Source organism: Sorex fumeus, unplaced genomic scaffold (genome assembly GCF_029834395.1).
Source record: "Sorex fumeus unplaced genomic scaffold, SorFum_2.1 ptg000001l, whole genome shotgun sequence".
NCBI lineage: Eukaryota > Metazoa > Chordata > Mammalia > Eulipotyphla > Soricidae > Sorex > Sorex fumeus.
In genome coordinates this window covers 2,515,290-2,528,636 of record NW_026606058.1, presented here as the reverse complement: position 1 = coordinate 2,528,636, position 13,347 = coordinate 2,515,290, and the positions used below count along the sequence as shown (strand labels likewise).

Below are 13,347 nucleotides of genomic sequence, written 5' to 3'. Positions count from 1 at the left end.
TTAACAAAAACTAAGAGCTGGAGAGAGAGAGTACGAAGTTTAAGGTATTTGCCTTGCATGAAGTCAACCTGCTTTAACTCCCTGCAGTGCCAGGAGCAGCCCCTGAGTGTGGCCAGGGGTGGATAATTAAACAGACTAGGTGTAGGAGGCCCGGGTTTTTTTTGCTTTTGAGAGTCACTCAGTGTTTGGGAGTCACTTGGGGGTTCCCACTGGGTGCTCAGGGGAGCATGTGATACTCAGAGTCAAACGGGCTCCAGCTCTCAGGGTCTTCCTACACTCTCCTTTTTTTTCCCTTTGGATTTTGGGTCACACCCACTGTGCTCAGGGCCTACTCTCTGTCTCTGTGCTCAGGGATCACTTCTGGTTGGCTCAGGGGATCAAACCTAGGTCAAGAACATGCAAAGCAAGCACCCTACCCATTGTGCTATCTCTCTGGCCCTCTGTTTATTTTTTTTAATGATCCTCCCTTTCAAGTGCTCAAAGGTTGGGAAGGGAGGAGGCAACATAGGTCAGGACTGCAAATTTAGTTTGGTGGGGTGTAACGTACACCTACGATGTAAAACAAAAGACTTCCATTCAAAAAGTTGTCATTTTCGGGCTGGAGAGATAGCACAGTGGAGAGGGCGTTTGCCTTGCATGCGGCCGACCGGGGTTCAATCCCCGGGATCCCATATGGTCCCCCAAGCACCGCCAGGAGTAATTCCTGAGTGCACGAGGCAGGAGTAACCCCTGAGCATCTCTGGGTGTGACCCCAAAAAGCAAAAAAAAAAAAAGTTGTCATTCTGCAGGGGTGACCTCTGAAGTCAGATGCCAAGTGTGGACTACACTTGGAAAAAGCTTCATTGTTTTCAAATGATCCCTTATCTCCAAAGTCTTCCTGAAGGGAGAGGGTGAAGAATCCCTGCCTCCCTGGGCGTTCCTTGCAGTCAAAACTCATGCGGGCACAGAGCACCTTCAGGGGGAGTCAGTCAAAATTCCAGTGTTCGCTGAGTACTGGACCTGGGTGGGGGGTTGCTGGCTGGCCGTCTGCAGGAAGGTAAAGGACACTGGGGAAGGCAAGGTGCGCGCCTTTCCTCCAAACGCTGCCCTTTCCAGACCTCCTTCCAGGAACCGGAGCCCGTGTCTGCCTTGTCCTGGGCGCTTGCTGTGCACAGGGCGTGGGCAGTGGGGGTTCAACCTGGATTTTTTTTTTTTTGGTTTTTTTTTTTGCTTTTTGGGTCACACCCGGCGATGCACAGGGCTCTGCACTCAGGACTTACTCCTGGCGCAGTTCAACCTGTTTTTGATCAAAGGGGGGGGTCAGGAGACAGTACCGCGAATGCCCATCAGCACTCCCCACGCTCTCCTGGCCACTTGGTCAGCCGTGGACTCTCCTCTTCCAGGAGCCCCGATGACCCAGGGCAAAACGGAACCGCGGGAGAAGGCGATGCCAGGGACGCACGAGCCAACGCCCGGCCCTCTCGCCCCGCGGTCCCTTTAAGAGCAGCACCTCCCGGGCCCGGCAGGCCCGAGGACCCCAGTTTTAACCGAAACCCAGGCCGGACTTCCCCCTCCGGGCTCCGAGCGGCCCAACTTCGGGGCTTCTCCGCCCGCGGCCAATCGGAGCCTGTTGCCAGGCAGACTTGCGCGGCCGCGGGCCGAGCGCGGCGCTCGGGTCTCCGGGCGGCGGCGGCGGCGGCCAATGGCAGGGCGGATCGCCCGAGTATCCGGGCAGATCGGGGCGACGCCAGCCAATCAGAAAAAAGGAACCGGAGCCGCGCACCGGCCGGCCGGGCCGCGCGCGGGGCTGGGCCGGAGCGAAGGTGGCTCCGAGCTAGTTTCTCTTTCCGCCGCACCCGGGGGGCGCCCGAGTCGGGGGGCGCCCGAGCGAGGTAGGGCGCGGGGATCGGGGGCGCGGGGGGCGCGCGGCGGCCCTCCCGGCCCCGCGCGCACGTGCCGGACCCGGGACCCCGCGCCCCCCGCGCCCCCCGCGCCCCCCGCCGGGCGCGCGACGCCCCGCCCCGCAGGGCCGCCCCCCGCGCCCCCGAGGAGCGCGGGGTGGGCGGGGAGCGCCCGGGTGGGGTGTCGGCGTGACGCAGGGGCCGCCTGGGCGCGGGCCGGGGTCCCGGGGCTCCGTCCCGGCCTCCCTGGCCAGTGCGGCCGGGCGGGGGCCGGTGGGGCGCGGGGAACTTTGTTCGGAGGGGCTGGGTGGTGGGGGTCGCGCCGGGAGCAGGGCTGCCCGGGTGCGAGGGGGCAGCGTGGCTGGGGACGCGGGTCCGGCCGCTCTGCGCTGCCCGCTCCGGCCGGCCGGGGCTCTGCGGGGAGGATGGACGTGGCCCGGGCCTCCTTGGGGATGCGCGGGCCCAGGGGTGCGGGTGTCCGTGCATCCTCCTCTCTCTTCCCGGGGGGGAGGACCGAGATCGCTAGGAGGTTTTCTGCGCCCCCCGGGAGGGTCCCCGTGGGGCGCCGGGGAGGGGGCAGGGAAGTTACATCTTCCCGTCCTGGGTCCTCGCTAGCCCTCCTGCTGGGATGGCAGAAGATGAGCCTGATGCCAAGAGCCCCAAGTCCGGGGGAAGGGCCCCCCCAAGCAGTGCCGAGGCTGGCGAGCCCACCTCCCTTCTCCAGAAGCTCCGGGGTACCATCTCGTAAGTACTCTGCGCTGCTGCGCATCCTCCGGTACCCCCCGTAAAGTGCCCAGTCGCGCAGCACTTCCCTTCCTCTGCCTGGGACCTGCCGAGGGGACACTCGAGGGGACACTCGTGGGCTTCGTGGTGGCACCTCTGGTCCACCTGCTGGCGCGTTGGCATTCTCTCCCTCCCCCCAGCAGGGGTGCAGGACAGTGCCCGCCTGACCTCTAGCCTTTTCTTCCTTCCACAGCAAGGCTGTGCAGAACAAAGTGGAGGGGATCCTGGTGAGTGTCTGGGGGCTGCTGGAGAGATGGGGCTGGTGGGGGGCCAGGAAGGCTCAGAGTGGCGGAGGTGGCCCGGGCAGTGCCGTCTGCCCTCGAAGAACATACTCGGCCCTGCTGCTTGCCGCTTCCTCTGGCTGTGACCTCTCAGGCAGGTGCAGGGGAGAAACACAGTCACGGCACCTGCCCCAGTCCCTGCTCCCCCCCGCCACCCCCCAGAGCCCTTGCTGTTCCTCCGATCCTCGAGTCCGTTTCTCTCATCATCTTCAAGCTGGCCAGGCAGGCTGGACATCCGGCGGGGCCTGCCTTGGGTCCTTCCCGGCCCCATTGGGTCCTCTGTCTCTGTTCCTCCCTGCCCCCAGCAAGATGTCCAGAAATTCTCTGACAATGACAAGTTGTATCTCTACCTTCAACTTCCCGCCGGGCCCAGTGCTGGCGACAAGAGGTAAGCTGGGCGCTGGGCTTCTGGCTGTCGGCGGTGCAGATTCTCTTCATTCCAGCTTCTGGAGGAGGGGAGGAGCGAAAGGAACAGTGGTTCCTGCCCAGCGGTCCCTGCCTTGGCATACTGGGAAAAGGCGGACTCTGGATGGACCGTGTCCCGCTCTCTGACATGCTCGGTCTGGTCTGGGCCAGGGCAGCCCTGAGACTCTGGTCCCCTGTGCTCCCACAGCTCCGAGCCCAGCGCCCTCAGCAACGAGGAGTACATGTATGCCTACAAGTGGATTCGCAACCACCTGGAGGAGCACACTGACACCTGTCTGCCAAAGCAGAGCGTCTATGACGCCTATCGGTGGGTGGCGTCCCACACTCCACGGACAGGACTCCAGGCTCCTCCCTGCTTGGGGGTGGGGAGGGGGATGGTTCTTCTCTGCAGAGAGGCTCACCCAGAGTCCACAGCTGCCTCCTCCCTGCCTCGTTGCCCCTGCTGTGGGAACTGGGGTCCCCCCACGGCCATCCCGGACATGCCCCGAGGATGCTCTTCCCCCACCCATGGCTTCCTTCTCTGAATATCTTCTGCATCTGCCCCCCTCTCCATGCCCCCTCTCGCTTAGTAAGTACTGTGAGAGCCTGGCCTGTTGCCGCCCCCTCAGCACAGCCAACTTCGGCAAAATCATCCGAGAGATCTTCCCCGATATCAAGGCCCGGAGGCTTGGCGGCCGTGGCCAGTCCAAGTATCCTTGCTGGAGAGGTTGGGGGGGAGCAGGGAGCCCGGGTGGAAGCGGCTGCCTTGAGGCTCGGCTGCTCCTTCCTTAACTTGTGTCAGATATTGCTACAGCGGCATCCGGAGGAAGACCTTGGTGTCAATGCCGCCCTTGCCTGGACTTGACCTCAAGGGCTCTGAGAGCGTAAGTGGCATCTTTCCCGCGTGGACGTGTGCAGCCACGTTGCCCGGGGCCCTGTGCCTGCGTGGACGGCTGAGGATGGGGGCAGAGGTGGGGCTGCCCCCGAGCCACGCAGGTCTGTGTCAGTGTGTGAGGGGGTGTGAGGGTCCGGACTGCTGGCAGTGGCATGTGACGGGGCCTGTTCTTTCTGCTGCAGCCGGAGGTGGGCCCCGAGGTGACGCCAGCGCCCCGGGACGAGCTGGTGGAGGCCGCCTGTGCCCTGACCTGCGACTGGGCCGAGCGCATCCTCAAGCGGTCCTTCAGCTCCATCGTGGAGGTCGCCCGCTTCCTGCTGCAGCAACACCTCATCTCTGCCCGCTCCACGCACGCACACGTGCTCAAGGCCTCGGGGATGCCCGGTGGGTGCCCCCGCCCCGACGGCCTCTGCTCCGGAGGCTCCCCAGTGCTGCCTTTCGGTCCCTGGCCTCCTCCGCCGGTGGCGCTCAGAGTCACCTCCCCGTCCAGTCTGTGTCCCCCTCCCCTCACCGCTCCCTTTCTCTGGCACTTCTGCAGAAGAGGATGAGCATTCCCCTCGCGAACGGTCGACTAAGTCTAAGAACGGTGTGGAGAGCCTGGGGGGTGGCACCCATAAGAGAGCCGAGAGAACGGCCCCAGTAAGGAGGGTGATGCCTGGGCTGGGCTTGGGTTTGCCCTTCCGAAGGGCGGGGGGGACTCCGTGCTCTTCCCCTCCTGACCCCGTTTCCCACCACGTCCACCCTCCCATCCCACTGACCCCCGATCCTCTCTCTGCACGTTTTCAGCCTCCTAAAGAGCTGGAGTCCCGGGCTGGGACCACGGTCCCAGCACGCGGTGAGCGGAAGAAGAACGTAGCGGAGAGCCCAGCGCCAGCAGCCAGTAACCCGCAGGTGAACGCCCTGGTGGCCCGGCTGCCCCTGCTGCTCCCCAGGGCCCCGCGCTCACTCATCCCGCCCATCAGAGTCTCGCCGCCCATCCTGGCCCCCAAACTGCCTTCGGGGACTCTGAAAGTGGCCACGCTGCCCCTGGCCAGTAGGGCAGGGGGCCCCCAGGCACCTGTGCCCATCATCAACATGATCTTGCCGACTGTTCCTGCTTTGCCTGGGCCGGGGCCCGTTCCAGCCGGCGTCCTCGCCCAGCCCCGGGGCACAGAGCAGAGGGAGGTAGGCGTGAGTGGTGACCCAGACGCCCGTGACAAAGGTGTCAAAAGAACAGCCGAAGTACTTGTGGGTGAGGCCAGTGGGCAGGACCCAGCAGCAAAAGCAGCAAAGCAGGAGACAGAGGAAGTAGGAGGCGATGCCAAGAGAAAACGGGGGCGTCCGCGGAAATCGGGTGGAAGCAGAGAAAGGAATTGCACCCCAGACAAATTAGCAGCTAGCCTGGACTCTGCCCGGTCCTCAAGCATCCCACAGGCACCGGGCACCACCGCCTGGGAAAGCGGCCCAGCTGGAGGCACGGAGAGACCAGGACCTGCAGGGGAAGCCAGGAAGGGGACGCTGCCAAGGCCAGGTCAGGAGCACGGTGCTGCTTCCAGAGCAGGGAAGGGCCCCGGCTCCCGCCATGCCAAAGATGCAGGAGAGGAAGTTCCTCTTGTGGCCCCCAAAGTGAGTGTCATCAAGGGCAGTAGAAGTCAAAGGGAGGCTCTCCACGTGGGGAAGGGGGAGGCAGACAGGTCAGCTCAGGGTAATAAAGACTTGAAGGCACACGTGCTTCATACTTCCTTGTCCCAAGAGCGGAAAGACCCCAAAGCAATACCCCCGTGAGGAGTCCGCGGGGACGTGTTTCTGTCTGCGTATTAACTCCGCCTGCCAGCCTCCCCGAGGCCCCTCGCTGTCCTGCATCTCATCCGACTCTTCCCTGGCCAAAGGAACCCCTGCCCGTCCGTGGAGATCGCCGCCGCGCCCTGGCTAGTTCCACAGTGCCTGCTTCCTGCTTCTGATCTTCGCAGCTCAGTCTGCCCTCTGCTTTTGAGTCACTCAGAAATCAGCCATGGCCTTCTTGCCCAGTCCCTGCTCTCTCCCGTGGAAGGACGGGGTTGGCATATGATGAATGTATAGATCAGAACTATTTTGACTCGAAATCACAGGAAATCTGAGACTGACTGGAAGATCCATTGGCCCGCGTGACTGGGAAACCAGGAGCTAATGCTGGCTCCAGGTAGAGTGGACCCAGTGACCCAGCATGCGTGGCCTAGCTCCAAGTTCTGCCTTTGTGGGTCTTCTTGAGCCCGGGCTACCTCGTGGCTGCAGGGAACCCTAGAACCACACATCCCCCGTGACACACCAAGATGGTGCCAGGAACCCTTGCCAAGGCCTGTGAGGCACTCGTGACTGGGGCCCAGGCCCGTCCCAAAGCAATCACAGGCCAGGAGGTGACCGATGATGGATGCTCCTTGGGGTGGAGGGCTTGGCTCAGCCCCCTTAGAATCAGGTGCCTGGGAGGGAGGAGTTGTCTGGGCTGGGAGCCAGCGACAGACAGCCGTGCCATGACAGCGACAGACAGACATGCCCTAGGCTAGGCAGAGGACAGCTCCACCTGCTCTTTGGACGACAACTGGAACCTCTTCCCACCTTGTTGGCAGCCTCTGAGGAATGAGGGACTTCTCTCAGTGGACTCTTCAGCTTCTCCACAGTACAGCTCAGAGCTGGAGCTCCTTCCTTTCCCTTCCAGAGTGTTCGTTTCCTCCTGCCTCCGTATCCCCTCTGTCTCCCTGACAGTGGCAGTAAGACAATAGGTTTACTTCCCAGTCCTCTTATTAAATGCATTCTGTACCCACCAGGTGTCAGTGTTTTGTCATACATGCATCAAGATGTAGCCAGGATTGTGGGATTCAGGTGGGGTGGAAGGAAGGCAGTGCAGACTTCCAGGTGCTTCCAGAAGAGGAGAGGAGGCTGCAAAGCCATCAGTACACATGGGGGACTTCCTCTGTAGCACAAAGGGCAGCCAGTAGGGCATCTCGATTCTCCAAAAAAAAAAAAAACAACACAGACTTGTCTTTCAAGGAGGCTTCATCTGCTCACTTATTTCCACCACAAGAGACTTTTCAAAGATTATCATATGTAATGCTTGGTATATATATAAAGAATATATTTAACATGAATAAATTATGAGGTGTAATAAACAAGAGCTTATGACCCGCCAGCCAACATTAAAATGGTCTAGTTTCCTGTGTTCCTCCCCTGTGTCCCCCTTGCAGTGATCATGGGCCTGACTTTGATTAATTGCTAAATATTTAATGACGTGTATGAATCCTTAAAAATGTATTTTCAGTTTTGCTTTTTAGGTTGACAAAATGTTCTAGTAATCTAACAGTTAATTTTCTCACATTATTTCTAAGATTCACTGCTGTAGCTATGATGCATTCATTTTCATATATATATATATATAACTCCATCAAGGGCTTAAACCACAAGTAATTTACTTATCAATGGACCTTTGAGTTGCTTCCAATTTTTTGCTATTATAATGCTGCTATGAACATTCTTGTATATGACAGTGCCTTTGTTTTTCTTAAGATTTCTAAAACGGTTTCTAAGATTTTTTCCGTTCATCTGTATATCCTCTGAATTGGAGGCTGTGCCCACCCTCTCACTCTCCGGAAAAGTTTCCATCAGCTTGAAATGAACTGTCAATAATGAACTTGAGTATTTGGTAAAACTTACCTGGTAAGCCATGTGAACCTGGTATTTCTTTGTGGGAAACTTACAAACCTTGACACAGTTTCTTAAATAATTACAGGCTACTTGAATTTTGTTTCTTCTTGAATCAATTTAGGTAAAGTTTTTTTAGGATTTGGCGCACTTCGTGTCTTTATGAAAAGAAGTTTAAGCCTCTGCTAAGTATTCATGTTCTGTTTTCACTTCTATTAACTTGTGGGTTGGTTGGTTGTCCTTCTGATGCCAGGGACGGACCACTGGGTTTTGTGCCTTCAAAGCGTGAACCCCAGCACTGCACCATAGCACCAGCAGGGCTTGAACCTTGTCCCTGCTTAACCAATTACCGCCAGATTTATTTTTCTCTTTGTTGATTCTCTCCTATATGTATGTATTTTTGCTTTCATGAGTGGATCTTATCTATAGTTATTCCTTCTGCTTTCTTTAGATTGAACTTTGGCGTGAGTTTTTGTTGTTGTTGGGGTTTTTTTTTGGGGGGGGGAGTTAAGTTTTTGGACCACACCAACAATGCCCAGGGATTACTCCTGGCAGTGCTTGGGGGACCATATAGGATGTCAGGAGTTGAATTCAGGTCAACCATCTGTAAGGCAAGCGCCCGCCCCACTGTGCTACCACTCTAGCCTCTGAAGTTTTGTTCTTTCATAACTTTTGTTTTGTTTTGGAGACACCCAGCGATGCTCAAGGGTTACTCCTGCCTCTGAACTCAGGAATTGTTCCTGGCATGTTCAAGGGAACTTTTGGGATGCTGGGGATAAAACTCAGGCTGGCCACATGAAAGGCATATGCCCTATCTCTCCAGCCCCCATGCCTAGATATTTTTAAAGATATCTTTTTGGTAGTCGTCGATTTTTATTCGTCGATTGCCTCGAGCAGGCCCCAGTAACGTCTCTTTCATCCTAGCCCTGAGATTATATTCAAGGCTCTTTAGGAGAATGAGACCCATCATTGTTACTGGTGTTTGGCATATTGGGTACGCCACGGGGAGTTTGCCAGACTCTGCCCTGTGGGCTTTTTTGGTAGTAATTTTCATTTAATCATTTGTGTTCAGCGAACAAGGCCTCTCTGGAATTCACTGACATTCTTTCAAATTCATTGGAATTGTTTTCTGTATCTTGGGCATCTAATCCCTCTTCTTATTTTTGACTCACTTCTGCCTGTTAGCTTGTTTGTATCTTTCGTAGTTTTAGGTTTTAAACTTCATTTACCTAAACTGAATCCGTGGGGTTGCCAGGGTTTAAATTGGGAGTATACGTTCTCTAAAGATCTGTATTTGCTCTGCCAGGAGCCATACAAACCCTGCCTTGTGTTAGCCCCCTAAAGACTTTGAGTCAAATGCAGGTATCCCAAGCGATCTCCCCTTCCCAGCCTTCAAGTTTATCCTGTTTGCAATACTGACTCTGGCATTTGCTTCCCCTGAAAATTTACCACTGCATATTTTTATACTCCCCAGTTTTATTTACTGTGGTTATCATGTTTTATGATATTATTATTACATTTATGCTTACAACTGCATCACACCTGCTAAGGAGTGCTAGAATCCCCCGACTGCTGTTCCAAAGATACTGACTCTGCCTCCCTTGGCAGCCTGTTTCCAGCCCTGTTGGTGGCATCTACAGGTTCGTTTCAATTAGGCACAAGCCATTTCTTTGCTTTGCTTCTTCGTACTCCTCCTGCAAGTGAGGGATCACTGGTGTTTGTCTTTCTTCTGACTCACTTCGCCTTGAAGCACGAGACCCTGCACTTCCATCCACGTTGAAATAAACTGCACGCTTTTATGCTTTTTTAAGGTTGAATAGTAGTCTACCGTGGGTATATGCCCCAATTTCTTTGTCTGTCCATCGGTTGTTGGACACGAGTTGGTTCCAGATCCTGGCTATTATAGAGTGCTGCAGTGAACATGAATATGCAAACATCTTTACAAATTCATGGGGGTTTTTTTGTGGGGAGGGGCACCATACGTGGCAATGTTCAGGGCTCACTCCTGGCTCTGCGCTCAGGGATCACTCCTGGCGGGCTTGGGGAACTACATGGGGTGCGAGGTATTAAAGCCAGGTTAGCGGCCTGCAAAGCCTTACCCATTGTTGTAGATTTCTGGTCACTTGTTTTTTAAGTGATAAGCACCGTTAAAAATCAACTTACACTTTGGTCCTCAAAACAGTAATAATCACTGCATACGTATGTGTATGTTTTGTTATAGCTATGTTAGTAATAAGCTCACACAACTGTAAGAGCCCAGAGGCATGGTTTATAGATTAAAAAGACAGGGTGGGACTGGAGCAGTAGTACTGCGGGTCGGGCGTTTGCCTTGCACGAGGCCGACCCAGGTTCAATTCCCAGCATCCCGTTTGGTCCTCCAAGCACCGCCAGGAGTAATTCCTGAGTGCAGAGCCAGAAGTAACCCCTGATTTCTTGGTATGAGAAAAGTATCTGCCGCCGCGTGAGCGTTGGCCCCCTAAAATTAGGCCACGCCCACTTCTACCGAAGCCACGCTCGCTTCTGAAGAGGTCATGCCCCCACGGGTACCTGGTTGGGGGGGGGGGGGTGGTAAAGGCTGGGTGGGAAAGAAGCCCGGCACAGCGCTGGGGACGAAGAGAAAGAGGCTCTGGGCTGCTTTTGTTCCAGGGTTCTAGAGGATGTTAGAAAAGATGAAGTCATGACATTTACACACAAGTGGTACTACATGGAAAGTATCATGCTAAGCGAAATGAGTCAGAAAGAGAGGGACAGACATAGAAAGATTGCATTCATCTGGGGAACAGAAAGTAACAAAATAGGAGACTAACACCCAAGAATAGCCGAGATAAGTACCAGGAGGTTTACTCCATGGCTTGGAGGCCAGCCGCATACTCTAGGGTTAAAGGCAGCTCAGATAGAGAAGGGAGCACCAAACAAAGGGTGTTGTGAGGATCCTCCCAGGATGGGAGATGCATGCTGAAAGTAGACTATAGACCAAACATGACTGTCACTCAATGCCTCTTTTGCAAACGATAGCACCCAAAAGGAGAGAGAGAACAAAAGGGAATGCCCTGCCACAGAGACAGGGTGGGTTGTGGGGGGGTGGGGAGTGAGAGGGATACTGGGACCCGTGGTGGTGGAGAATTGGCACTGGTGGAGGGATAGGTATTCGATCACTGTATAACTGAAACCCAAGCACAAAAATTTGTAAGTCTACAACTGTACCTCATGGTGTTTCACTAATAAAAACTAAAAAAAAAAAAGAAGTAACCCCTGAGCATCTCTGTTGTGACCCAAAAAGCAAAAAAAAAAAAAAAAAAAAAAAGACTGAGGGTGAATTATTTGCAGTAAAGATGAATAGGCAGTAGGTAGATAAATCCAACCCACAAAGCAAGAACAGAACCACATAAAACAAAAGGTAAAAAGCTAATTCATAATACAAATTATACTGCATAAGAACTATGAATTCTTGATTAAGCCTTGAGAATAGAGTTTGAGGAGAAAAAGGAGGATATTGGGATAGGGCGATTAGTGATTTGGGGATGGAGGATGTTACTAAAGGGGTGTGCAACCCAATAAAGTAACCTGCTCGGCAAATGAGATGGTATAACAGCAGTGGGCAATAGTTAGCACATAACCGTGATCGCTATCTGTAAGCTGAGGAATGGAATGAATGGAAAGACAGGAAGCTTGTCCTGGACAACGGAGGAATTTGAGTCACTGGAAGAAGCCTGTTGTCATCACACAGAGGAGATGAGGAGACGAGCTGGACCAGGCAGCTGACACCTGAGAAGGAACAGGATGTAAGAATAAAGATGGAGAGAAAGGACATTCTACCAAGAAGGACGGTTCTTCCCATGGTTGCCATGGGTAGGTTCGGGGATGGACCATTCATACTCCGTTTAGGCAGCCAGGGGATGATTTTTAGATTTACATGAATGTTTGTAAGTGGCCTATTTTAAAACTTTATCTGTCTTTTAAAATCTATCACGAAACAAGTAATTTCTTACGATGTTCGGTAATCTTCCATTTGTCAGATGAAAGATTAAACCAAGATTTGGGAACTCCCTATGATTCCTCTGTCATTCCGTCTGATCTCTCCCATTTCTGTTTGCGCCAGTCATTGTTCGCCCTTACCAGGTCTTTTATTTTCATCCCTGTTATAGGTGAAAAGGTTTATAATTTACTTAAGATTTAAAATCCTTTGTCATTAAACCAAGATAAACTTAACACGCCTCATCTCTGGCCCCAAAGAAATGAATTTAGTGTGTGTGCGTGTGTGGGGTTAAAAATCAATTTTCTGGAGTGGAAGAGATAGTACAGCAGGTCGGACACTTGCCTGGATTCAGTCCAGAGCATCCCATATGGTCCCCTGCCCCAAGTGCTACCAGGATTAATTCCTGAGTGCAGAGCCAGGAATAAGCCCTGAGCATCGTCAGGTGTGCGCCCCCAAAACAAATAAAAATCAATTTTATGGGGCTGGAGAAATAAATAGTACAATGGGTAGGGTACTTGCCCCCCCCTACATGTTCCTCAGAGCACCTCTTGGGTGCTATCAGGAGTGATCCCTGAGCACAGAGCCAGGAGTAAGCCCTAAGCATCATCAGGTGTGGCCCAAAACCCAAAAATAATTAAAATTTTGTTTTGGGGTCAGGCCTGACTGTGCTCAGGGCATATTTCTGGCTCTGTACTCAGGGGTCACTCCTGACAGGCTCAGGGGACCACATGGGGTGCTGGAGACCAAACCTTTGTCAGTCACATGCAAAGCAAGTGTCCTACTTTCCTTACTACTACTCCATCCCCTAAAGAAACATTTACTGAAATAGCATTATATATTGGTTTCAGGTGCTCAAATTACAATTTGATATCTTGTATATTACATTATGAACTCCAGTTAAAATACAGGAGTCTTTTAAAATATTGGGGCCAGGGGCTGGAGTGATAGCACAGCAGGTAGGGCATTTGCCTTGCAAACAGCCGACCCGGGTTTGATTCCCAGCACCCCATATGTTCCTCTGAACACTGCAAGGAGTAATTCCTGAGTGCAGAGCCAGGACTAACCCCTGAGCATCGCCGGGTGTGACCCAAAAAGCCAAATAAATAAATAAATAAAATATAGGGGCCAGAGCAATAGTTATGGCTGAACAGGATTCTATCTCTGACATCCCATCTGGTCCCCTGAACACCATCAGGAGTGATCCCTGAGCACAGAACCAGGAGTAAGCCCTGAGCATCATCAGGTGTGGTCTACAAACCAAAAGAGAAAAAAAAGAAGAAAAGAGGGGGGGAAGGAAGAGGAAGAGGTTAAAAAATAAGTTCAGGGCCCAGAGAAATAGTACAGGACACTTGCCTTGCATGCAACTAACCCTAGTTTTATTCGTAATCAGGTGCCCTAAGCACTGCCAACGGTCACTGCTGAGCATAGAGCCAGTAATAACCTCTGAGAATCACCTGGTATGGAAAAAAAAGTTTA

General features: G+C 53.8%; 1 protein-coding gene across 1 annotated transcript; it reads left to right on the top strand.

The window, feature by feature from the left end:
- The first annotated feature begins 1,847 nt into the window (after positions 1–1,847).
- Positions 1,848–7,376, top strand: RFX5 (regulatory factor X5). Its single transcript, XM_056117735.1, has 10 exons — positions 1,848–1,871; positions 2,496–2,624; positions 2,857–2,890; positions 3,250–3,332; positions 3,558–3,677; positions 3,940–4,059; positions 4,152–4,233; positions 4,427–4,628; positions 4,783–4,883; positions 5,031–7,376. The coding sequence occupies exons 2-10, from the start codon at positions 2,509–2,511 to the stop codon at positions 6,006–6,008; spliced, it is 1,836 nt and encodes a 611-aa protein (XP_055973710.1). The 5' UTR covers positions 1,848–1,871; positions 2,496–2,508; the 3' UTR covers positions 6,009–7,376.
- Positions 7,377–13,347: the final 5,971 nt, after the last annotated feature.

Coding starts and splice junctions, on each gene's coding strand:
- RFX5 (XM_056117735.1), top strand. CDS start 2,509: ATGGCAGAAGATGAGCCTGATGCCAAGAGCCCCAAGTCCGGGGGAAGG. Junction 4,060..4,151: donor GGCGGCCGTGGCCAGTCCAA/GTATCCTTGCTG, acceptor AACTTGTGTCAG/ATATTGCTACAGCGGCATCC. Junction 4,884..5,030: donor GAGCCGAGAGAACGGCCCCA/GTAAGGAGGGTG, acceptor GCACGTTTTCAG/CCTCCTAAAGAGCTGGAGTC.